Source organism: Strongylocentrotus purpuratus, unplaced genomic scaffold (assembly GCF_000002235.5).
Source record: "Strongylocentrotus purpuratus isolate Spur 01 unplaced genomic scaffold, Spur_5.0 spur5_contig_837, whole genome shotgun sequence".
Lineage (NCBI taxonomy): Eukaryota > Metazoa > Echinodermata > Echinoidea > Camarodonta > Strongylocentrotidae > Strongylocentrotus > Strongylocentrotus purpuratus.
The window spans coordinates 1,363,611-1,388,628 of record NW_022145543.1 but is presented as its reverse complement, the minus strand read 5'-3'; the positions used below and the strand labels follow the sequence as shown (position 1 = coordinate 1,388,628).

Below are 25,018 nucleotides of genomic sequence, written 5' to 3'. Positions count from 1 at the left end.
TCGATTTTGAGGATAATGTTTATTTTATTGGGCATAATAATGTTCATTCTGTCCAACAGTCATCCATTATCTGTACTATTGCATGATAGTGTAGTTATCTATAAAGGTATACTCTTCTTGCCACCTGTAACCATAGTAGCTGTACGTTATGTACCATGTACAACCCACATGACAGGTATGATGACGAGAGGAGACATTTATCAAATGTCTTCATGACATCTCCAATCACATCGATGTGGGTAGGGGCGTCAATCCATCGGTGGGAGCAAACATTCCATTATTATGTTCTGTATACATACACTTCTGAAATTAGTTGCTAGCCTTCGGATTGACGCCCCTGGGTAATATCATTGTTTGTCTCAATACAATACTCATAACTGAATTAAGTGATGCATTCTACACTGTTTACTGAGACTATTTGTTTTGAACAATGTCAATGCCATTGAAACTCTCGAAAATGCAAATGTTATATATACGTCATTCGTATAATATTTTGATATTTTCCCATGACATATTGCAATAATGTAACGATATGTATAACACTATGATCGAATTACCAATTTTGTGAGAAAGAATATAAACGTAATTCAATTAATAAATAAAATGATTTGTCATTATTACCCTTTGTGATGTAATACAAGAAAATATTGATAGTTTTAATAAAGAATTACTCTCATTTGATTGGATTGATATATTATCAGTACACAATATTGACGATGCATATAATAATTTCCTTGAAGTATTCAAACTAATGTTTAATGGTAACTGTAAAATGGTAAAGAAGAAAAATACAAGGTTATCAATATCAGCTAAAAAAACCCATGGGTAAATCAAGGATTGTTAAAGTGTATTAATAGAAAGAGTCGTCTACATACATTATTTTGCCAAAACGTACTAAATCCATTGAAATTAAATATAAGAAATATCGAAACAAATTAAATGAAATCCTAAGAACGGCTCGCAACTTTATGTTTTTGTTAGAAAAAACAATAATGAATTATGTAAAATAGCCGATTGGTTCGATGCTTACAAATTGATTGTTGATTATGAGAAAACTAATGTTATGTAATTAAGCACCTCTTAATATAATGAATTTATTTCAGTATAATAAAGATTACCATCAGTATAATACCCGTTACCACTCTAAATTCCATTATCCATTAGCACTCAATCAGTCAACTCTTAATGTATTTAAATCTGTTGGTCCTCGAATATGGAATTCCCTCCCTTCTGATGTAACTTCCAGCAGTAATTTTACTTCCTTTAAAACCAAACTCAAACGTTTAATAATAATTACCTATGTCAAATAAACATGTAATTTCATCTTTTCTCCCTACGTTTTCTTACTTCCCCTTTTTCTATTTCCCTTTGCCTGTATGTTTAGTGTTTAATGTTTTTTATATATTTTAATTAAGTTTGTTTTGTATCTCATGTTTTTTGTATGTATATTTCTTTATGTATTGGGCACCCCATTAATCAAGCCTTGGCTTTTAGGGGCACCCTGACCATTTATACTGTATTAATAATTTTCATACATGCCTAATTTGTATATTGATTTTTTTATTTGAAATGGTTTAATAAAACGAATTGAATTGAAATACAAAATGTAATGCTCAAAGATAAAATGTAATTTTAAAATGCTTACTACTGTCTCTGTTTTTATTTCCGATAAAATAAGCTTCTCAAACGTTTTAGATATTCATAATGAGAGCATGTGTGTGTTTGTGTATGTTAAAGTCTTTCAGCTACCTTCCTTCATCTCGTACCCTTTCCCGACACAGTCATACCTCTACTTCAACTATCATTTTACTTACAATGGTCCTAATTATACTACCATCCTACATCTACCACCACCATACATCCACTACCAACCCATTTCTCCTTCTAGACCCTACCTCTCCTCCCTCCACCCTACCTCTCCTCCATCCACCCTACCTCTCCTCCTTACACCCTACCTCTCCTTACACCCTACCTCTCCTCCTTACACCCTACCTCTACCTCTCCTCCATCCACCCTACCTCTCCTCCTTACACCCTACCTCTACCTCTCCTCCATCCACCCTACCTCTCCTCCTTCCACCCTACCTCTCCTAAATCCACCCTACCTCTCCTCCATCCACCCTACCTCTCCTCCATCCACCCTACCTCTCCTCCTTCCACCCTACCTCTCCTAAATCCACCCTACCTCTCCTCCATCCACCCTACCTCTACCACCTCTCCATCCACCCTACCTCTCCTCCATCCACCCTACCTCTCCTCCATCCACCCTACCTCTCCTCCATCTACCCTACCCCTCCTCCATCCACCCTACCTCTCCTCCATCCACCCTACCTCTCCTCCATCCACCCTACCTCTCCTCCTTGCACCCTACCTCTCCTCCATCTACCCTACCTCTCCTCCATCCACCCTACCTCTCCTCCATCCACCTACCTCTCCTCCATCCACCCTACCTCTCCTCCCTCAACCTTTCATCTCCTCCTTCCACCTTTCCTCACCTCCCTCCACTCTTCATTGTACCTCTCCTTCCTCCACCCTACCTCTCCTCCCTCCACCCTACCCCTCCTCCATCCACCCTACCTCCACCACCAACCAATTTCACCTCCCTAGACCCTACCTCTCCTCCCTATAACCTACCTATACCGCCCCTCCCTCCATCCTACCTCTACCACCCCTCCATCCACCCTACCTCCATCCACCCTACTTCTCCTCCATCCAACCTACCTCCCACGTACCCATCTCTCCTCACTTAACCCTACCACCCCTCCATCCACCCTACCTCTACCACCCCTCCATCCATCCTACCTCTACCTCCCCTTCTTCCTACCTCTCCTCCATCCACTCTACCTCTCCTCTTTCCACCCTACCTCTACCTCCCCTCCTTCCTACCTCTCCTCCATCGACTCTACCTCTCCTCCATCCACTATACCTTTACCACCCATCCACCCTACCTCTCCTCCATCTACCCTACCTCTCCTCCATCCACCCTACCTCTACCTCCTCTCCTTCCTACCTTTCCTCCATCTACCCTACCTCTCCACCATTCACTTCACCTCTCCTCCATCTACCTTACCTCTTCTCCATCTACCCTACCTCTCCTCCATCTACCCTACCTCTCCTCCATCCAATCTACCTCTCCTCCATCTACCCTACCTCTCCTCCATCCACCCTACCTCTCCTCCATCCAACCTACCTCTCCTCCATCCAATCTACCTCTCCTCCATCTACCCTACCTCTACCTTCCCTTCTTCCTACCTCTCCTCCATCCACTCTGCCTCTCCTCTTTCCACCCTACCTCTACCTCCCCTCCTTCCTACCTCTCCTCCATCGACTCTACCTCTCCTCCATCCACTATACCTTTACCACCCATCGACTCTACCTCTCCTCCATCTACCCTACCTCTCCTCCATCCACCCTGCCTCTCTACCATCACCCTACCTCTCCTCCATCCACCCTACCTCTCCTCCATCCACCCTACCTCTCCTCCATCTACCCAACCCCTCCTCCGTCCACCCTACCTCCACCACCAACCCATTTCACCTCCCTAGACCCTACCTCTCGTCCATCTATCCTACTCTTTACCATCCAATCTACATCTCTACCATCAACCCTACCTCTCCTCCATCCACCCTACCTCTTTACCATCCACCCTACCTCTCCTCCCTCTACCCTACCTCTCCTCCATCTACCCTACCTCTCCTCCATCCACCCTACCTCTCCTCCATCTACCCTACCCCTCCTCCATCCACCCTACCTCTCCTCCATCCACCCTACCTCTCCTCCATCTACCCTACCTCTCCTCCATCCACCCTATCTCTCCTCCATCTACCCTACCCTTCCTCCATTCACCCTACCTCCACCACCAACCCATTTCACCTCCCTAGACCCTACCTCTCCTCCCTCCACCCTACCTCTCCTCCCTCCACCCTTCCCCTCCTCCATCCACCCTACCTCTCCTCCATCCACCTACCTCTCCTCCATCCACCTACCTCTCCTCCATCTACCCTACCTCTCCTCCATCCACCCTACCTCTCCTCCCTCAACCTTTCATCTCCTCCTTCCACCTTTCCTCACCTCCCTCCACTCTTCATTGTACCTCTCCTTCCTCCACCCTACCTCTCCTCCCTCCACCCTACCCCTCCTCCATCCACCCTACCTCCACCACCAACCCATTTCACCTCCCTAGACCATACCTCTCCTCCCTATAACCTACCTATACCGCCCCTCCCTTCATCCTACCTCTACCACCCCTCCATCCACCCTACCTCCATCCACCCTTCCTCTCCTCCATCCAACCTACCTCCCACGTACCCATCTCTCCTCACTAAACCCTACCACCCCTCCATCCACCCTACCTCTACCACCCCTCCATCCATCCTACCTCTACCTCCCCTTCTTCCTACCTCTCCTCCATCCACTCTACCTCTCCTCTTTCCACCCTACCTCTACCTCCCCCTCCTTCCTACCTCTCCTCCATCGACTCTACCTCTCCTCCATCCACTATACCTTTACCACCCATCCACCCTACCTCTCCTCCATCCACCCTACCTCTCCTCCATCCAATCTACCTCTCCTCCATCCACCCTACCTCTACCTCCTCTCCTTCCTACCTTTCCTCCATCTACCCTACCTCTCCACCATTCACTTTACCTCTCCTCCATCTACCTTACCTCTTCTCCATCTACCCTACCTCTCCTCCATCTACCCTACCTCTCCTCCATCCACCCTACCTCTCCTCCATCCAACCTACCTCTCCTCCATCCAATCTACCTCTCCTCCATCTACCCTACCTCTCCTCCATCCACCCTACCTCTCCTCCATCCAACCTACCTCTCCTCCATCTACCCTACCTCTCCTCCATCCAACCTACCTCTCCTCCATCTACCCTACCTCTACCTCCCCTCCTTCCTACCTCTACCTCCATCCACCCTACCTCTCCTCCATCCAACCTACCTCTCCTCCATCCAACCTACCTCTCCTCCATCCAATCTACCTCTCCTCCATCTACCCTACCTCTACCTCCCCTTCTTCCTACCTCTCCTCCATCCACTCTGCCTCTCCTCTTTCCACCCTACCTCTACCTCCCCTCCTTCCTACCTCTCCTCCATCGACTCTACCTCTCCTCCATCCACTATACCTTTACCACCCATCGACTCTACCTGTCCTCCATCTACCCTACCTCTCCTCCATCCACCCTACCTCTACCTCCTCTCCTTCCTACCTCTCCTCCATCCACCCTGCCTCTCTACCATCAACCCTACCTCTCCTCCATCCACCCTACCTCTCCTCCATCCACCCTACCTCTCCTCCATCTACCCAACCCCTCCTCCATCCACCCTACCTCCACCACCAACCCATTTCACCTCCCTAGACCCTACCTCTCGTCCATCTATCCTACCTCTTTACCATCCAATCTACATCTCTACCATCAACCCTACCTCTCCTCTATCCACCCTACCTCTTTACCATCCACCCTACCTCTCCTCCCTCTACCCTACCTCTCCTCCATCCACTTTACCTCTCCTCCTTCCACCTTTCCTCTCCTCCATCCACCTACCTCTCCTCCTTGCACCCTACCTCTCCTCCATCTAACCTACCTCTCCTCCATCCACCCTACCTCTCCTCCATCTACCCTACCCCTCCTCCATCCACCCTACCTCTCCTCCATCCACCCTACCTCTCCTCCATCCACCCTACCTCTCCTCCATCTACCCTACCTCTCCTCCATCCACCCTACCTCTCCTCCATCTACCCTACCCTTCCTCCATTCACCCTACCTCCACCACCAACCCATTTCACCTCCCTAGACCCTACCTCTTCTCCCTCCACCCTACCTCTCCTCCCTCCACCCTACCCCTCCTCCATCCACCCTACCTCTCCTCCATCCACCTACCTCTCCTCCATCCACCTACCTCTCCTCCATCTACCCTACCTCTCCTCCATCCACCCTACCTCTCCTCCCTCAACCTTTCATCTCCTCCTTCCACCTTTCCTCACATCCCTCCACTCTTCATTGTACCTCTCCTTCCTCCACCCTACCTCTCCTCCCTCCACCCTACCCCTCCTCCATCCACCCTACCTCCACCACCAACCCATTTCACCTCCCTAGACCATACTTCTCCTCCCTATAACCTACCTATACCGCCCCTCCCTTCATCCTACCTCTACCACCCCTCCATCCACCCTACCTCCATCAACCCTTCCTCTCCTCCATCCAACCTACCTCCCACGTACCCATCTCTCCTCACTAAACCCTACCACCCCTCCATCCACCCTACCTCTACCACCCCTCCATCCATCCTACCTCTACCTCCCCTTCTTCCTACCTCTCCTCCATCCACTCTACCTCTCCTCTTTCCACCCTACCTCTACCTCCCCTCCTTCCTACCTCTCCTCCATCGACTCTACCTCTCCTCCATCCACTATACCTTTACCACCCATCCACCCTACCTCTCCTCCGGCCATCCACCCTACCTCTACCTCCTCTCCTTCCTACCTTTCCTCCATCTACCCTACCTCTCCACCATTCACTTTACCTCTCCTCCATCTACCTTACCTCTTCTCCATCTACCCTACCTCTCCTCCATCTACCCTACCTCTCCTCCATCCACCCTACCTCTCCTCCATCCACCCTACCTCTCCTCCATCCAACCTACCTCTCCTCCATCCAATCTACCTCTCCTCCATCTACCCTACCTCTACCTCCCCTCCATCCATCCTACCTCTACCTCCCCTTCTTCCTACCTCTCCTCCATCCACCCTGCCTCTACCTCCCCTTCTTCCTACCTCTCCTCCATCCACTCTACCTCTCCTCCATCCACTATACCTTTACCACCCATCCACCCTACCTCTCCTCCATCTACCCTACCTCTCCTCCATCCACCCTACCTCTACCTCCTCTCCTTCCTACCTCTCCTCCATCCACCCTGCCTCTCTACCATCAACCCTACCTCTCCTCCATCCACCCTACCTCTCCTCCATCCACCCTGCCTCTCTACCATCAACCCTACCTCTCCTCCATCCACCCTACCTCTCCTCCATCCACCCTACCTCTCCTCCATCTACCCAACCCCTCCTCCATCCACCCTACCTCTCCTCCATCTACCCAACCCCTCCTCCATCCACCCTACCTCCACCACCAACCCATTTCACCTCCCTAGACCCTACCTCTCGTCCATCTATCCTACCTCTTTACCATCCAATCTACATCTCTACCATCAACCCTACCTCTCCTCCATCCACCCTACCTCTTTACCATCCACCCTACCTCTCCTCCCTCTACCCTACCTCTCCTCCATCCACTTTACCTCTCCTCCTTCCACCTTTCCTCTCCTCCATCCACCCTACCTCTCCTCCATCTACCCTACCTCTCCTCCTTCTACCTTTCCTCTCCCCTTCCACCTTTCCTCTCCTCCATCCACCCTACCTCTACCTCCCCTCCATCCACCCTACCTCTACCTCCCCTCCATCCACCCTACCTCTACCATCCCTCCATCTACCCTACCTCTTACACCCCCACTTCTACCACCTCTCAATCCTACCTCGAACACCTCTCCACCCAACCTCGACCCCCCCCCCCTCCACCCTCCCTCTACCACCCATCTACCCTACCTCCACCATCCCTCCACCCTACCTCTACCACCCCTCAACCCTACCACTACCACCCCTCCATCCTACATCTACCACCCCTCCACCCTACCTCTACCACCACTCCAACCTACCTCTACCACCACTCCACCCTACATCCACCACACTTCCACCCTACCTCCACCACCCCTCACCCCTACTTCCACCACCCCTCCACCACCCCTCAACCCTACCTCAACCTCTGGTTTTACTCTGAAAATTTAAATTGACTTCCCTAAGAGGTATTGGAAGCGGTCTAGGAGTTTAATTTCTCGTCATTTTCTCTCTTCCCTATCCATTTCCTTCTCTTTCGCTTTTCCTTTTACTCCCTCTCTGTATAAATCCTTATGTAACCCTTACGTAGACCATTTTATACTTTTAATACATGCATAAATACATGGTGTGCGTGTGTGCGTGTGTGTGTGTGTGTGTGTGCGAGCGCGTGTGTGTGGGTGTGCGTGTGTGTGTGTATGTGCGTTTGGGTGTGGGCGTGTGCTAGTGCTAGTATGTGATGGCTATCGCCGATCATCCCCCCACTCCTTGGTACGGATTTACTCATAAATGTATTGTTTATTTAGGGGTCAACAGATTATAATGCTATCTGCTCTTTTTTGTTGATCTCTCATTCTTATAATTAGTTTTTTGTCTAATTGCTCTGAGTTGATTTCTAACTCTGTTGTGTATACATGTTATGTATGATGTGTTTATTGAGTAGTAATTATTAATCCCTTCACAGGATCAAGTTCATGCTGGTGACGATCACTAATGTTATCACCTTTTGAGCATTTTCGTAAAACACGCTGTCTGATCTACACAGTATTTGGTTAAATACGCGACTCAACATTTCGTTAACATTATCATTGTAAAAGATTCATGCATGATTCACTGGCCATGATTTCGGGCGCCTTCATAAAGGTCGATTCTATTTGAAAGTCAATGGCCGGTTTCCTCCATCGAAGGAACTGATGATAGACAAGAGTTCATGTAAACTTATTTTTAAAAAAGCAATATAAATTCAATTTTCTAATCAATATACATAATATCTATACATAAATTGTCCCAATAACAAGCATTTCTAATTTTTCAAGTGATAAAGTGTACGATGAGTACAAAAACCTTCACGTCGCGTACTCACAAATGCGTGAGTACTCGTAATTTACCGGCCTGTAAGAACCCCGCCCCATGAAGTGTCAACCTTACACCTCGCAGATTAGATCTACGAAAGCGCTCAAACCTGACAACGTGATTGCATGAGTGATCGTAACCAGCCTCATTACCCGTTCCTCCACAATCATGTGTTGAATGAGCCCCTTTGGTTCATTTAAACATGGGCGTCCAACGTTGTGCATTTTAGACAATCATTGCCAAAGCATGAACACGTAGGCCTATCCAGCAGTCTTATCGATGTGTAGTTTCGAATAAATGACATTGCGCAGTATAGTAAGCCCGTTCTCACTTAACAATTTAGTGCGAATTGAATCGCGATGCAAAGATCGATTTGATTTTTTTTTTTGGGGGGGGGGGGGGGCGTCTATTCACACACAGGGAGAATTCTCGCTCGACGGCAAGAATGTCCGAACTGCGCATGCGTGAATCTCGATGGTGTATGTGAGCTTGGGATCCTAAATAAATCGATTTTTTTTTTAAATTCTCAATGCCATTCACACACAGCGCCCGGCAAACCATCGCAATTATTCTTAAAAATCGCAAGTGCTAATTGGATTGCGATGCGAATCGCGAAGATTAGTGAAGTTATTTTGACACGCAGACAAAAACTCACTTTTTTTGTCGGTGTGAATGCCCCTACAGTCTCTGCAGTGATAGATCCGGGCCTTATATCGTCAAAGATATATGTATATAGGATTGGGACTAGGGTTGACATTTTCATAATGTGACCTATCTAATACACATTTTTGAAGTGCCTCGTTAAAAATTATTTCAATAGTCCGAATGCGAACTGTATACACTTTTGTTGACAGGTATAGGACAGACATTATATAGTTACCCTACCTAACAACACGTAATATATGTATTTTGAACTCTGAATAGTGAAATACAACTACATGTATTCATTACAGGTGAATTATATATATTTTTATTGGTGCACTTCATAACGCCATATGCCTAATTACATTTAGTTACATTGCGAAAATTGTCTATTGGGTTTTAGACTAGGGTCATTAGGTCATTAGGATTTAGTTCACTGTTTGATCGAGAGATATATAATTTTCTGAACAGGATGGGAGTGATATCTAACGACATTTCTAACTAGGTTATCCCCCAAAAAAATAGGCGTGTCTTGATGACATCATTCTCAGAATACATGGTTAAATACATTTTAAGGATCTTTTATCGCACTGAGAAAAATACCACCATATAAGGAATATATACTTCACTACTGATATCCCTCCAATTGCATTTAAAAAAAGGAAATTGTTGGAGATACATTAAACAATAAATCTACGTTTCTCTCAGATAAACACTATGACAAAGCCCTGAATCTATATGCTATACACGAAAATGCTCGTATTTTAAGATCCGAGTTTCACTGGAAATATTTTGTGTTTCAATTGAAAAGTAGACAGTTTCTATGCGTAAGATAAAAACGACGTTAATTGATATGCTCAATCACTTCATTGTTTTATGTATAAAACACCCTCTCATGTATTTTGAAGAGCAGAACGCGTAAAATCTATAATGACTATTGTAGACATAACGGGCGAGGGCGACGTACAAAGGTTCAATTTGCCTAAGGGGCAGGTCCCACTTAGCCGATAATAGGGACTTTTAGATTTAAACGACGAGAACGTGGACTGCTACGTGTGACATCTTTTTAAGGCACTGCCGGGCACTGACAATAAAAGGACGTCACATTGCAATAAAAGGATGTCACACATAGAGGTCCACGTTCTCGTCGTGCGAATCAAAAAGTCCCTAATGATGAGGATAACGATGACGGAGGTAATGCGGAGTGTGTATTGCTTTTAGATATTGGTGTTGCATATCTCACTGATTTTAAAGGTAAGATATTGTTATTATGAAAGGAATGTCTTATGAAAAAAAAATCTTTCTGTTGACCCATATTCGAAGTATGATTTTGGACCAAACTTCCATGCCCGTGTGTGTAGTCCAATATGGCTTATACCTATTTTTGTGTGCAGTCCAGATAACTTTTCCGCAAGATTGAATCAATTTCTTTTCATTTATGGGTTTGAAACATCACAGAATACACTATTTCTTATGCCGTTTACAACACACCTTTCCCACTTGCTTCTCTACACAGCTAAATTATTTCAAAGTTAATGCATTTTCAGAGTCACGTATTCCACCCTATCTCTGAGCTAATCTTGCCGTCAGCACCAGTTTCTCGGATCGATTTCATTGCTGGCATCAGTGGCAGGGCGATTTTCTCAGGTTTTACAAGATGATGACGTGGATCATTTTTCACTGTGCAAGCGAGATTGGTTAAGAGCGTACACGTGACCAGGCATTTATTTTGCCTAACACGTAATTTTGATAATGACCGGCCATTAGTAAAATCATGTTATAAAATATTATTTTATAAAACAAATAATGGATATCATTTTGTTTGGGCATAAGTAAAATTACCCACACTCGGTACCTTCAAAATACCCTCGGCTATCGCCTCAGGCGTGTTAGACTGTTCCAAGGTACCTTGTGTGGGTAATTCTTACTAATGGCCTCACTGCTGTGTATTATTTGTTTACTATTGCTAATAGCTATGTTCATACGGAACCTCTTTAGTTTTAATCACATACTTTAAGTTTGCCATACCAATGATCTATCAACAACGACGAGGGTCACCCAGGAGCGATACAACAAGTATCAAGACTACGAGTCAGCCAAGCAGTCGTTTAATTACAAGCTGGTGAAACCTCAAAGTGATTAATTGAGTTCGCATATCACCTATTTCGAGTGATCTAGGACCCCTAATCGCACTTACCACACAATCGCTCGTGGTTAAACATTTGGAGTAAAAGCCCAAGCGTTTCCGCATGGACTATATCTACACGATAACCTCGAAGTTAAAAATCATGACCGAAACCATACGGACTTTCTTGCGAACATTGCTGTAGGCCTATCGGTCATGTCTATCGTATGGCCTAACCGTCTTGTGTGACCGGTCCTAAACTTGCGAGTACGATCCAAGTATCTGAACAATCAAACGACGGAACCGCTCTAAAAGTCTAATGCTCACATTGTCTTGATTAATGGGTACATCATGGACCTCTGTTGCTTATATAGATTATGAATATTGAATCTCATCGTTGTTCAATATCTCATCTATGTACCAAAGCGCGGGTGATTGAAGGGTTGTTCGACTTGAGATGGGGGCGAAGTCTACATGAGTGACGCCCACACGTTGTACCCTCCTAGTCTGCGGCCATAGATCCGTATAATTCATATTTAATCGAGGTATATTTGCATGGGCTGCGGGTGATATTATTCTACCGATCGCTCGTCTTGTTGACTTCTGATATTTTCTACTCGTGCTATAGCCTGTTGGCGGCATTTTATATATAAAAGCACTTCTAGAGGTTATATTAGCATCTAATAGTAGTCTCTTGAGAGGACCATCGTGCCAACACTCCCTGTGATGAGTTAGGCCAAGGAGAATAGAATATTGCCTTGGAATCATTCATTTTAGAAGGAGCGATCGGAACCGGACAACGCGTCTCAATTGCGCCTGGGCTTCAACAAGGTCGTTTCATCTTGTAAGGTACCAAGAATTGAGAATAACGATCATTTATCCTCATTATCGTATTGTCTCAACCATAATCGTCATCGTCGTCACTGATCTCGTGAATCTGACCATGGCTACGAAGTTCCACGCAGCCGCGAAAGAAGGGCATCTCGACCCCCTCCGTGAGGCCACCAAGCGAGACTGCAACCGGGCCGATGAGACGGGCATGACCCCGACACTGTGGGCTGCAACCAACGGTCACATCGATGCACTTCGGTTGATTGTTAGCAGAGGGTATGTATTAATGACCATGCAGTAGCGTAGCTTCAGGGGGCACGGGGCAAGAAGAGAGAGAGAGAGAGAGAGAGAAAGAGAGAGAGAGAGAGAGAGAGAGAGAGAGAGAGAGAGAGAGAGATTAATATAGAAGAGGTAAATGGAAGTGGAAAAGAAATGTAGACAACAAATATGATAAGCTCCCTCCTATTCCCCCTCTTTAATCGACGGCCTTATTGATTTATATTTTATTCACTATGGGGTAGACGTGTCCCCAATGAGGATGATGCTAGTGTCCCCTCTATGGCAGGTCCACACAATGACATGGTCATGAAGAGATGGGGAAGTCGTTTTGGTGATGGGTGTTTTTTTTTTTTTGGGGGGGGGGGGGGCGGTATGTCTGTTTGTGGCAGATAATATTCATAGACTAGCTTTGAAAAATTGATATAGAACAAAACATGAAACGTTTGATGTAATGACCTAGAGAGTATGCACAATGAAAGAGGGAAAGGGAAAATTGGGTCAATTGCATATCCATAAATCGCTAAACTGATGGGGCCGGGGGGGGCGGGGATGCGGGCGTGGATACTCCCTATTTCAAGTTGTATACTACCAGTGTCTTGAAGCCGGATTGGGGGTTGGGTGGGACTGGATGGGACTGGGGGTACCATGCTTCACCTTATGCTGGATTCGCCAGCAGGGGGAAGGTGGGTGGGGGGGGGGGATCATCACATATATATTTATATTGCTCTACATGTCATCACTTTATAATTCGCGCACGCTCATAGTATCCCTTTAACCGGTAAACATTGATTTCGCGTTAGAAAGTTGAATCCTACATGTGTTCCCGTGTGTTTGAGTCATACAGTCCACAACACGTCCTCGCAGCATATCGATTTCTGATATTTGAGACCACTGAATGACTTGTTTTGACGCGATTCGTTTCTTAACAAACTTAATCAGGCAAATACATCGCAGTGGAGTGGCCTTTTTAAGGCAACAACTTATTTTAAACTGTTTGGACCTGATAAAATGGTTACAACTGCAGCAACATGTTTACAAGAGTCGAATCATTATAACCATTTATGTTGAATTGACAGCTAACCCACACAACACATACATAATATTTAATGATGATTAAAATAATGATGATCAAAATGATGATAATAAGGATAATATTGATGATTACAATAATTATAATATCGATGATGATGATAATAATGATAATAATAATGATAATAATAATGATAATAGTGATTAGGTTTATATATCAAGAGGAAACAACGTGAGGAATATAAACAAGATGATATTCCTCAGTCTAAGGACACATTTAGAATAGGTATGTTATATATTTTTGAAGAAGTCAAATAAAATACTATTTCTTAGAAATGTAGATGTGGGGCCACTGACTAAAATGATTAAAAACCAGCCCGTTTTGGGGATTTGGAAATGAGAAAGGAAGGAGCTGATGAAGAACAAAGTAAATATGATATTCTCTGCTGCTGAAAGAGTTATGAGATGTATAGAGGAAATGTGGTTGACATAGATCTATGGTTTTAGGATTATATATACGATGGTACAATGAGAATATTTCTAATAATCCTAATTATAAATGAGCATTAAGAATTGATACTGAGTATTTGACGTATGATTTATAATTCGTTCGGAAAAGTTATAGATATACATATTATAAGGCAGAGTTGAGTAGTAATACTATCACGACCATGTCAAAGTGTTATACATTAAATTCAACTTTATTGCATTTGATAATTAACATGCTTGATCAATACGTCTACTCACGTAGGAGGGCACTGTGAAATATATTGATGTAAATATGAAAACATTGGATACTCTTTTTTTCTTTTCGAAAGGAGTTTATGGCGCTTCGCGTTAGATATTAACTACATTACCTGCCAACAATATTATTTATGACGCTGCACAGACAATGACATGGTTAAGCTTTGAACATGAAAATTCTTCACAATGAAGTGAAAATTATCATGACCCTGTCAAAAGCATTTATGTTATAGGCACGTTAACACGAAGGTAAGATTAGTTTTGTTTTGGTGGAGAATATTCCCTCGAATATAACAAGCCCAAAGAGATGGAGAAAAGGACATAAGCTGAAGCTAAAATGCTACCATTTTAGGAGGAAATGATGTTGATAAATCGAGGCTGAATTGTTCAACCGAAATTTGGTTAGGGGACCCAAAGATACTCTTTACTGTCTTTCAGTGATTCACTCATAATGTTAAGCTCAGAGATTTTGCTATATTTTCAGGGTTATCTATGCGCATATACCCAATGAGAAGTGCCCAATAAAATTCCCAAAGTAAAATACCATCGCGTTTAGACACTTATAAGAGATAAGTTTTTATAGGGAAGTTTAGAATAAAGAGTGTGATTTTCATTTTCAGCTACCTTTGATGTCATAAAAGATAATGTTTTTTGATAAAATGGGCTCCATTTTCAAAGTTATATAGCTTTCTGTCAGAAAGAGAGAGAGAGAGAGAGAGAGAGAGAGGGTAGAGTGAGAGAGAGAGAGAGAGAGAGAGGTAGAGTGAGAGAGAGAGAGAGAGAGAGAGTGAGAGAGAGGTAGAGAGAGAGAGAGGGGGGGGGGGGGGGCTAGGGGAGGAAGAGATGGGGGCATTAATCACAATCATGAAACATTGATTGTAATCGAAAAACATTTATGATATTTGATATTCGTGATATATTAACAGAAATGAACCTGAAATATGAGCCCTTTGGGTAGGGAATAGATAACCTTTTGAACCATACACTTTCGACTATGAACAGATTAATGAGCTCCAATACAAAATATAATGCTAGTTAATCGACATTAAAGTATTGGGCGTTGATAATATTGAGCAAATAGTTTGTCTTACCATTCAGCGTGTACTGGAGGTTTTTTCCATAAAGACATAATTATAATTGCTTTCGGATATTAACATGCACTAAAACCCTTAAGATGTCATATAGACAGAACATTAAAATATATGATCAAAGTTTCTTTTGATAACACCCGCTTGAGTGAGATTATGATTACATCTTTTCTCTACTTTAGAAGTAGAAAATGGGCACAGAGGCACAGACCTTCCACTTTCTTTAGGGCTATTTATTTAAAGAAAATATCGACATGAATCTATTTAATCTTACACCAGACTTCATTCAATATTATGTCATTTTCAAGACGAAAAGAGAATTGGTCAATATTCATATTCTTCTTAATGAAAGTTTAACCAAGATGGGAACGGCTCATTATATCGTCCATATTGCAATATAAAAAGGAGTGTGATATTTATCTCTAGCTACCGTTGATGTCGTAAATCAGCTTGTTTGCAGTAAAATAGATATATCAATAATCGTGACATGGCTCTTGGGAAACATAGAGATGGACCATGCGTGTGAAACATGATAGTTGAAAGTACATATAGTTTTATGATATATGAAAAGATGTGAAGAGGAAAGAAACAGGGCACTGACGAGCTTTTGAACTTTAATCTTTATACTGCATTAATTTTTGTGAATGATCGAGATGTGATAAATGCTTACAATATGCATGAAAACAAAATTACATCGATATATTATATGCTGAGGCATTGAGCGTAAAATCTATACAGCCAGACGTAGTCTGCTATGTCATAGACAGCTATCGAGAAGGACTTTGGCCTCCATTGTGTACTTACCAAGCACACTTTGTATTAAACAATTAGTTTAAGAAATATTGTGGATAGGTGTCTAATAACTGTACGAAGGGCATGTACGGTGTTTTTTTTAAAAGCGCATTGTTATCTTTTATGGCATGTTATGTATTATTTATTCATGGTATAATACAAAGCGTGATTAGCAGCCATTAGCTGATTTGTTCACATTTTACAAGCAAATTAAAAAAGAATGCAAAGTATTGCAAATGGAAATTTATACAAACACCAGATGAAAATTAGAGAATTTATTTTGAAAGAGTACGGTAACCCTGAATAGATTGCCATTTATTTAAATGTTTAATGTTTCACACGTGAAAGAAACATTGATACGAAATTATATGTCTGGGTTTTTGGTGTTTAGAATTGCTCTGTATGATAACGCACTTGACTGAATGGTGCTGGTATTATTGTATTGAATAATGACTGATTGTTTAATGTCACAAGGTTTACAAATATAGCCAGATCCGGATGTGGGGGGGGGGGTGTTAAACAGCAGCAGATAACTATTAAGCAAAAGAACACACCCGGGAATAACATTTTTCTAAAATTTTGTGTTCAACATTATAGGACGTCGCAAGAAAAACGCAGTGGCACTGTGTAGGGGTAATTCAATCGTTCTATACCGGCAAATGTGCAATATTTCGAGCTTTGTCGGCTATTTAAAAAAATGGAAACACCATTTTCTTTATACTTGTTGGAAACTTTCGGCTAACTTGCAAGCGAATTTGGTCGGACATCCCCATTTTGTCTAGCAATGCTACTGCCCATGAATATATTTGATTGAAATGCTGTTGCTATACCAGGGGCATACGCAGGGGGGGGGGGGGGGGTTTGGGGGTACAAATCCCCCCCTTTGGAATTTTAATGTATGTAAACCCCCCCTAAAAAAACCGAAAACCCCCCCCCCCCCCCCCCTTTGGCTTTTTTTTTTTTTTTTTTTTTATATAAAAAAAAAAAAAAAAAAAAAAAAAAAATTATACCCACGGCTAACCTAAATAAGGTGACCTTACCCCCCCCCCCCAACGAAAAAAAATGTCAAATTTTGAAATTTTGAGACCAAAAAAAAAAAAAAAGTGTCCGCTTACCCCCCCCCCCCCCCCCCCCCCTTTGGAATTTTAATGTATGTAAACCCCCCCTAAAAAAACCGAAACCCCCCCCCCCCCCCCCTTTGGCTTTTTTTTTTTTTTCAAATTTTGAAATTTTGAGACCAAAAAAAAAAAAAAAAGTGTCCGCTTACCCCCCCCCCCCCCCCCCCCCCCCCCTTGGAATTTTAATGTATGTAAACCCCCCTAAAAAACCGAAACCCCCCCCCCCCCCCCCCCCCCCCCCCTTTGGCTTTTTTTTTTTTTTTTTTATTATAAAAAAAAAAAAAAAAAAAAAAAAAAAAAAAATTATACCCACGGCTAACCTAAATAAGGTGACCTTACCCCCCCCCCCCAACGAAAAAAAAATGTCAAATTTTGAAATTTTGAGACCAAAAAAAAAAAAAAAAAGTGTCCGCCCCCCCCCCCCCCCCCCCCCCCCCCCCCCCCCCCCCCCCCCCCCCCCCCACTGAGCGACTTTTCGGCTGGCGCGATTTTCAAATTTTCGGGAGCAAAATATTTTAAAACCCCCCCCCTTTGAAAAAATCCTGCGTACGCCCCTGTGCTATACCATGTATATATACTAAGTCAGTATTCATCCCATCGACTTTTTACAGTACCTATTTCTACGTGCTGACCTATTGGTTAGTTTGCCATTGTGATTATTTCCCGTGTGTCATCTATTTTCCAACCATCCACATTTTCCCCAATCCATCTTCAAATATTTACATGGTGATAGCAGATGAATTAGTCAGCAGATGGGAAATACCGGATTCATTCCCTAAAGTCAGTCTGTATATGACTAGCCAGATTCCACATGTTAGCCTATTTATACTGTATAACACGGTAACACCCAATGCCCTGTCACATCGACGAGACCGTCAACAAACCGAGCAACGGAACAACATACTCTACCACCGCTACCACCCCCTTCCAAATGGCCGAGAATCGGTTGGTCTGGAGTCAGGCTGGCAATGTGACTAAGTCCGCTCTGATATTAATTTTGTTTTAATAGAAGCAGACAAATGAGAGGAACCGGTCAGGAAAAGTTTGAGCAAAAAAAGATTAAAAAATTTAGAAAGTGATGAATTTTCGAAGGAACAATCAATCAAACACATATTAGCAACTCTGACTTATCTTGCGAGGTTCCCTCACATTTGCCCTGAACCAAACAACTGCAACAAACAAATATTTCCCCTTATGATAATTTTTAATCATACACTCATCCAAGTATAATTATTGCATATTATGTTCGTATAACCCCTGGATTAACAAATACATTCCATCATCAATAACTTAGAAAACGAAATACATTTTCTTTACAATGCAAATTGGAGAGGAGCTCACAAGATGAGTCAAAGTGTTGCCAATTTGTTTCTAAAAATGCATAACTTTCCTATTTTTAATCGGATATTGTTCAAATATTCACTATTACTTGTCTTTTCATAAATACCGGGATGGACCTCCCCTTTAAGAAGGTTATACTACAAACCACAACATGCGTTGCAGAAGTGCTTTTAACAAAAAGATATATTGCATCTTTACAAAAAAAAATCAGTAATTTTTTCCTTGTACATTTTGCTATATGTATAGAATATTTAATAATACGATTGAACAATTCAATTCTTATGTTAAAAAACTGAAATCAAAACAAAACAAAAACAAAAACCATGTAAATGTTGTCATATTTCTGTCATTATATGCGCATTTAATTTGTTGTATTTTAATATGTCTGCTGCATTTGTCCCCTAGTTAAACTAAGGTTTAATGTTCATGCTTTTTTACACCTCTGTCTTTCTCTGTCTTTCCTCTTTTTGCTTAAAAACCCCTTGTCATTCAATGGGGGCGGGGTTCAGCGCCCTGTCTAAGGCTAATGTAGCTAGTGAGTAGAAAAGCATTCGAGAGGAGCATGGGTGGAACGTGTTCCCTGCCCCCTCATTATCTGCGGTGCCTATGAACGTAGATTTCGTTTTAATGGTTTGCCTTAAATGTGTTTTACAACGACGAGAGCGAGGGCCTCCCACAATAAAAAAAAAAACCCCGTTATATTATATGTATATTTTTGAAGTTAGTCAGTATTATGTTATGTTTGAATATGAATTGACGCCATTATATGTCAATATTTATTTGAGAGCAGTTCTTGGCAAATTAATATTGGTGTTGTATTAGCCATGGGAGATATTACATGTTTTTCTTAGATGAAGTATTAGAGGACTTCGACCTATGATCAGCCTGTAGAGAATACACCCCGTTTAGTTTAAAGGTCTAGCTAGGTTATTTTATTCCATCACGACTGTACAGTAAAATAATGTAGTGTCTATTAAAATATGTTGGGTCTGGTCAACATAATTATAAAAGACAAAATCGTGTCAAAATATTTGTAGTGGAATTTATCTTAGCGTTGCTTATTAGAGTATTAAAACGGTTTTTATTTTAAAAGAGAGGCGGTGGAGGGAACGGGCAGAGCCCAAGCTTTTTCGGGAAGGAAATTAATAATAGGCCCACAGTCATGTGACAAGTGAATACTGACTACCATACCAATCTTAGATGCGCCTGTGAAATACCAGTTATTTGTTTGTATTGCTTTTGTGTTTTGGGGAGGGGCCGGAGGCTGTAACTGCTACATGCACCTGGCTTCACTAAAGGAGTTAATAAGTTGTTCGCACGATGTTCTTGGGAATTGTATATGTAGAAGTATTTTGGAAGCAGATAATTCCTTGTTCAAGAGCCGGCAACTCCGATCAATCACGTGATGTGAGAGGTGAACAAGTCTCTCAACTAGGTCCGATTGTTGATTTATCTATCTATATAATACAATGGTGCAGTAGTTGCTGATGTCATTAAAACAATGTTTGCTTTAGCTATCTTATCAATCGATTTCTTAGATATTGACAAACTTTATTTGTTAAGCTTCCGGAGTTTAAAGCTAAAGATAAAGTTTGAAGTTATAAATCCTCATGAGTATAATCTGAGGACTACGATCACATCCTCCTATATCTAATGTAATATAAGCATTCAGTGTGTTAATTTATGAAATTTATATACTAATGGAAAACACTTTGCCAAATTTGTAATCATTATTTTGTCTGGGGATCGTAAAATGTGATATCTTTGAGAGAAACAAAGCGTTGTACATAATACTTTAAAGAGTCAGACAATTATGAGTGAAAAGAACTATGACTGAGTCTTTCAAGTCTCACTGAGCCCCCGAGAGAGAGAGAGAGAGAGAGAGAGAGAGAGAGAGAGAGAGAAAGAGAGAGAGAGAGAGAGAGAGAGAGAGAAGGGGGTGGGGGGGGGGACGTAATGGTCGAATCGCCCCAGATAGTGATGTAAGTTCTCCAGTAAGGCAATATATAAATGAAATCAATCTTGTATTCCTATTTTTCTTTAAATCCAGGGGCGACCCAGACAAAGCTGATTTACAAGGACACACAGCGCTCCACTTTGCCGCCCTCTACGGTCACAGTACGGTCATCGAGTACTTGGTCTCTTTTGGCTGCAATCTGTGGGCTCTGAACAATGATTATAAAATGGCCATGACTTTAGCTATGGAAGGAGGCTATGGCGAGGTAAAACTCAAGAGAAGAATTCTACTTTATCGAATAAAATACATAAATCAAATAAGTACTGACTACTGTATGATTTATATGTAACAATGGTTTAAAAATTGGGAACTGGGATACTTTTATGACGCTTCCAGATTCACCCATACACATCAAATGTTCTTTTTGGTATCACAAATAAGGAAACGAAAACGAAAACACAAACATAATATTTCCAAGTGGCGTATCCGATAAAGGGGATATCAGGCATACGCCCCACGGTTAAAGGCCAATAAACAAAATGAATGGTGTAATGCATGGACTGCCCGAATACATTGCGACCCCCCCCCCCCCCCCCCCCCCCTCCTGATCAATTACTGGATGTGCCACTGAATTTGCCTGTTGTACCACGGAACTACTATTAACCTTTACTCTCAGATTGACAATAATGTTAAGGGGGAGTTATGCACAATAGCTAATCCTAGTATAAAAACACCCACAACAACAACAACAACAACAACAACAACAGCAGCATAATCAACAATACTTATCATATCAATGGCACCAGCAACAACCAATTAATTCGAAGAAGGAGGACTGAGACTAAATTCGGTTAGAGAATGATGATGTTACCGCTTCAATCCACACATGTGCATATCGATCAGCCCTCAGATTACAAAACAATTACATTTATTCTGCTTTTAAAAAGACCTAAACATATTTGTGGCATATATCATTCTATACAGACCGGGGGGGGGGGGGTTCATAAAGCTGTGCGTAAAGTTACGCTTAATTTTACGAATGACTTGAATATGAAGAGCTATTAAAATGGGATTCTTAAATCCTTTTAATTGCATAAACTAAAGTAGTTGGTTTTAGGTTACTTTTATGGTTACGATTAGGGTTATGATTATAGGTTGCATTTAGGGTTACGGTATGAAGGGCTATTAAGTTAAAATATAATGTTTGGCCCAGGGGTTACATTCGGTCAGTGTAGGATATAGACAGCGGAGTCGTCGGAGTATGTGTCGTACGACCGCCTTTACCAACGGAGATGTCACGACTAGGAAGATTTATTTTCAAACGAGTGACATAATTCTTTTATGTGTGTGGTTTATTACAGATCGTTAAAGTCTTGGATGACGTTGCAGGAAGACAGGCTGCCACTAACAAGAAGGTTGTTCAAAAGGCCAAGCAGAAAGCCATTAAAGACGCAGATGAGAGGGTAAAGAAACTCGACAAGATGGTGAAAGAACACGAGGCGCAGATGAAGAAGGATGAAAAACAGAGCAAGAACAAAAGTGGCCGTGGAACCATCAAAACCCCTAGCCAAGGTATTTCAGAATCCAGCTTCTCCGACGTACTGAACTCGAGAGTCACCAAGCGGGATTCATTGATGGCTTCGGATCCATCAGAAGGAGCATCGAAGTCAAATCGGAAAAGAGGCGACGGTGACGGAACGTCTTCTACGGGTTTGCCGGCGTCAGATTCGAGCAGCGTCGAAAACTCTGAGAATGGGGAGACACTCGCTAATTACCAGGATTCGCGATTCTGGCTGCCGAATCGCAACTCAAACGCTATGATGTCGCTAGCGAGGGAAGGCGAGTCGGTGGATATCGACGATGCCCTAGCAACCCTTGATAACAGCATCGATGACGCCACTGGCGATCCGTCAGAAGCAGCCAAACAGAGACGGAAGCCATTGGATAGAGACAACGGAAGCCATCACTCCAGGACGGCCAAACCTGGTGATTCCATCAGTACCGTCTTCCGCGGCGACCAGGCCATGTGGGCGGAATTCGAAATCGATTTAGAAGACGACGTCGACGCGTCATCGTCGGCCATCGAACTCTTCCTCACTGTCAATGATCTCGAGGATTACATCCCTGTCTTCTTTGATGAGGACATTGACATGAAAGCCCTGGAGCTTCTGACGGACCAAGATATTCTCGATCTCAAGCTGCCTTTGGGTCCCAGGAGAAAGCTAAATCAAGCAATTGCCAAGCGAAAGGAAGCCCTGGCAACGCCTCGTGCAATATGTGATTCCGCGATTTGAAGAAAAGAAAAGCTATATTTGAAAGACTATTATTTTGCACTGATTGCTTAACATGCTGAATGAAGAATTTCTCTCTTTGTTTTGAACGTGACTGAAATCATAAATCAACGGAATGGAACGCCGAGTGACTAATAGACAAGAAGATATGAATAAAAACGGTATCCTTCGTAAACGGATCCACGCTCAAGATATAATTTTACCTCATACACCATCTCGTAGTCTAAGATCATCACATTAACATCTGCTTCATATCACAAGGACAAGAATCGCCTGCCGCGAAATTGCTTTCTCGGCCGTAGCACCATTTCTGTTCATGAACAAATTACCTTTTGAAGATGACAACTATAACACCATTAGAGAGTTTCAAAGGCCCAGTTGATTTTTTTTTTTAAATCAATGCTCAGTATGGGGATATGACACTTATGCACCTACATTATATCCTCCTTGTGCACCGCGGAATAGCATTTCTAGATAGATGGCGCCATACCAAAAATGCATAGTACTGTTCTTACTATTCATTTTCAGTGAGATATACATGAATGACCACGCAAGACATGAGACTGACGATGTAATAGTAGCAGCAGCAGCAGCAGCAGCAGCAGCAGCAGTAGTAGTAGTAGTAGTAGTAGTAGTAGTAGTAGTAGTAGTAGTAGTAGTAGTAGTAGTAGAAGTAGTAGTCTGAGGCAGTTCTTCTGCGATATCTTTCTAAATACTATGCGTAAATATCATTAAGCATGTAAGTGTGCATGTCCTTGAGTGAGGCATTCTACTACTCCTCTCCTCTGTTAATTGGTTACCGGGTCGTATGCGAACATCATTGTGGTAGGATTAGCATGAGCGCACCCATAAAACGGCGACTATTTGGAATGCTCCGGAGGGAACGGAGAATGTGCACTGTAATGTGCAGAAGAGTACTCGAATTCACTGACCGAGGTAATGATGATACTGTCAGTTAATTGTAAAGCGCGTAACATGAAGAGGGGGTTATTATAAGTAATAAGAGGGTAAATTCCATTCAATTTTCACAAATATACAAATTATGATTGGCTTTTTTGAGCCAATTTATAATAAAGACGAGGTTCACAAATCAAGCAATAATATAGAGTTTTGCTCATTTTCCAAATTCCGGTTTATTCATTTCCTTTTCAACAAAATCAACATGTTTATCATAATTAACAAATATACAAATTAATTCAATATATGATCGTTGTATTATGTATACATGAATTCATATTCTCTTCTTTTAATAAACTATAGCTCTAGTAATTGTAAATATAGTTCTCCGAAATTACTGGACTTTAAATTTTGTAAGATTTATATCGAAGAATTAGAGATCAACACTCTTTGTGTCGACGAGATGCTATAAGAGGTTTATACATAGAACGTAGAAGTTAGTTTTGTAAAAATAGTAATTGATATTTAGTTATTCAAGAGTTATTACGAGTTGCAGATAAAGCATTACAATCAGTTTGACATCACATAACGGGAAAAATCAAATTTCCTATTTTATAACACAGATACCATTATAACTGATTGCACTGAAATCAATCAAATTTGGCCGCAAAGGCCTAGACATTTATGTTAAAGTGAATAAAATGTCAATTGTCAAACAGTTCACCTTCCTCAAATGTGTCGTTGTATAGTTCATGAAAATTCATTAGGGACTTTTAGATTTGCGTGAACTGATACGTGGTACTTCCATTCAAGGCAGTGCTTTATAAGGACGTCGATCGTAGCATAGACCTATTGTCTTCGTGCGAATCTAAAAGTCCCTATTAATTAGTGGAAAACGTACACATATTAATGTTGTGTTATAATTATATAACTTTACGGAAGCACTGAATACGTCTGGCCGATGGAAATATATGAGCGATGTGACAGACATTGGGTAAAATCAAACGAAGAAAGTAAGAAAGAAACAAAGCAAGAGAGAAAGATAGATAGAAAGAAAGATGAAGAGAGAGAGAGAAAAAAAAAAGAGCGAGAGAGAGAGAGAGAGAGAGAAAGATAGATAGAAAGAAAGATGAAGAG

The 25,018-nt window shown here is 42.3% G+C and overlaps 1 protein-coding gene across 1 annotated transcript; it reads left to right on the top strand.

Annotated features, from left to right (window-relative positions):
- Nucleotides 1–12,243: 12,243 nt before the first annotated feature.
- Nucleotides 12,244–23,372, top strand: LOC578061 (Usher syndrome type-1G protein homolog). The gene is made up of 3 exons (XM_778250.5): nucleotides 12,244–12,621; nucleotides 20,787–20,958; nucleotides 22,055–23,372. Exons 1-3 carry the CDS (start codon nucleotides 12,458–12,460, stop codon nucleotides 22,985–22,987), a joined length of 1,269 nt encoding a protein of 422 aa, XP_783343.2. The 5' UTR covers nucleotides 12,244–12,457; the 3' UTR covers nucleotides 22,988–23,372.
- Nucleotides 23,373–25,018: the final 1,646 nt, after the last annotated feature.

Excerpts from the sequence above, each read along its gene's own strand:
- LOC578061 (XM_778250.5), top strand. The coding sequence starts at position 12,458 with ATGGCTACGAAGTTCCACGCAGCCGCGAAAGAAGGGCATCTCGACCCC. Across the intron at positions 12,622-20,786 it reads CGGTTGATTGTTAGCAGAGG|GGGCGACCCAGACAAAGCTG; the intron begins GTATGTATTAAT and ends CTTTAAATCCAG. Across the intron at positions 20,959-22,054 it reads TGGAAGGAGGCTATGGCGAG|ATCGTTAAAGTCTTGGATGA; the intron begins GTAAAACTCAAG and ends GGTTTATTACAG.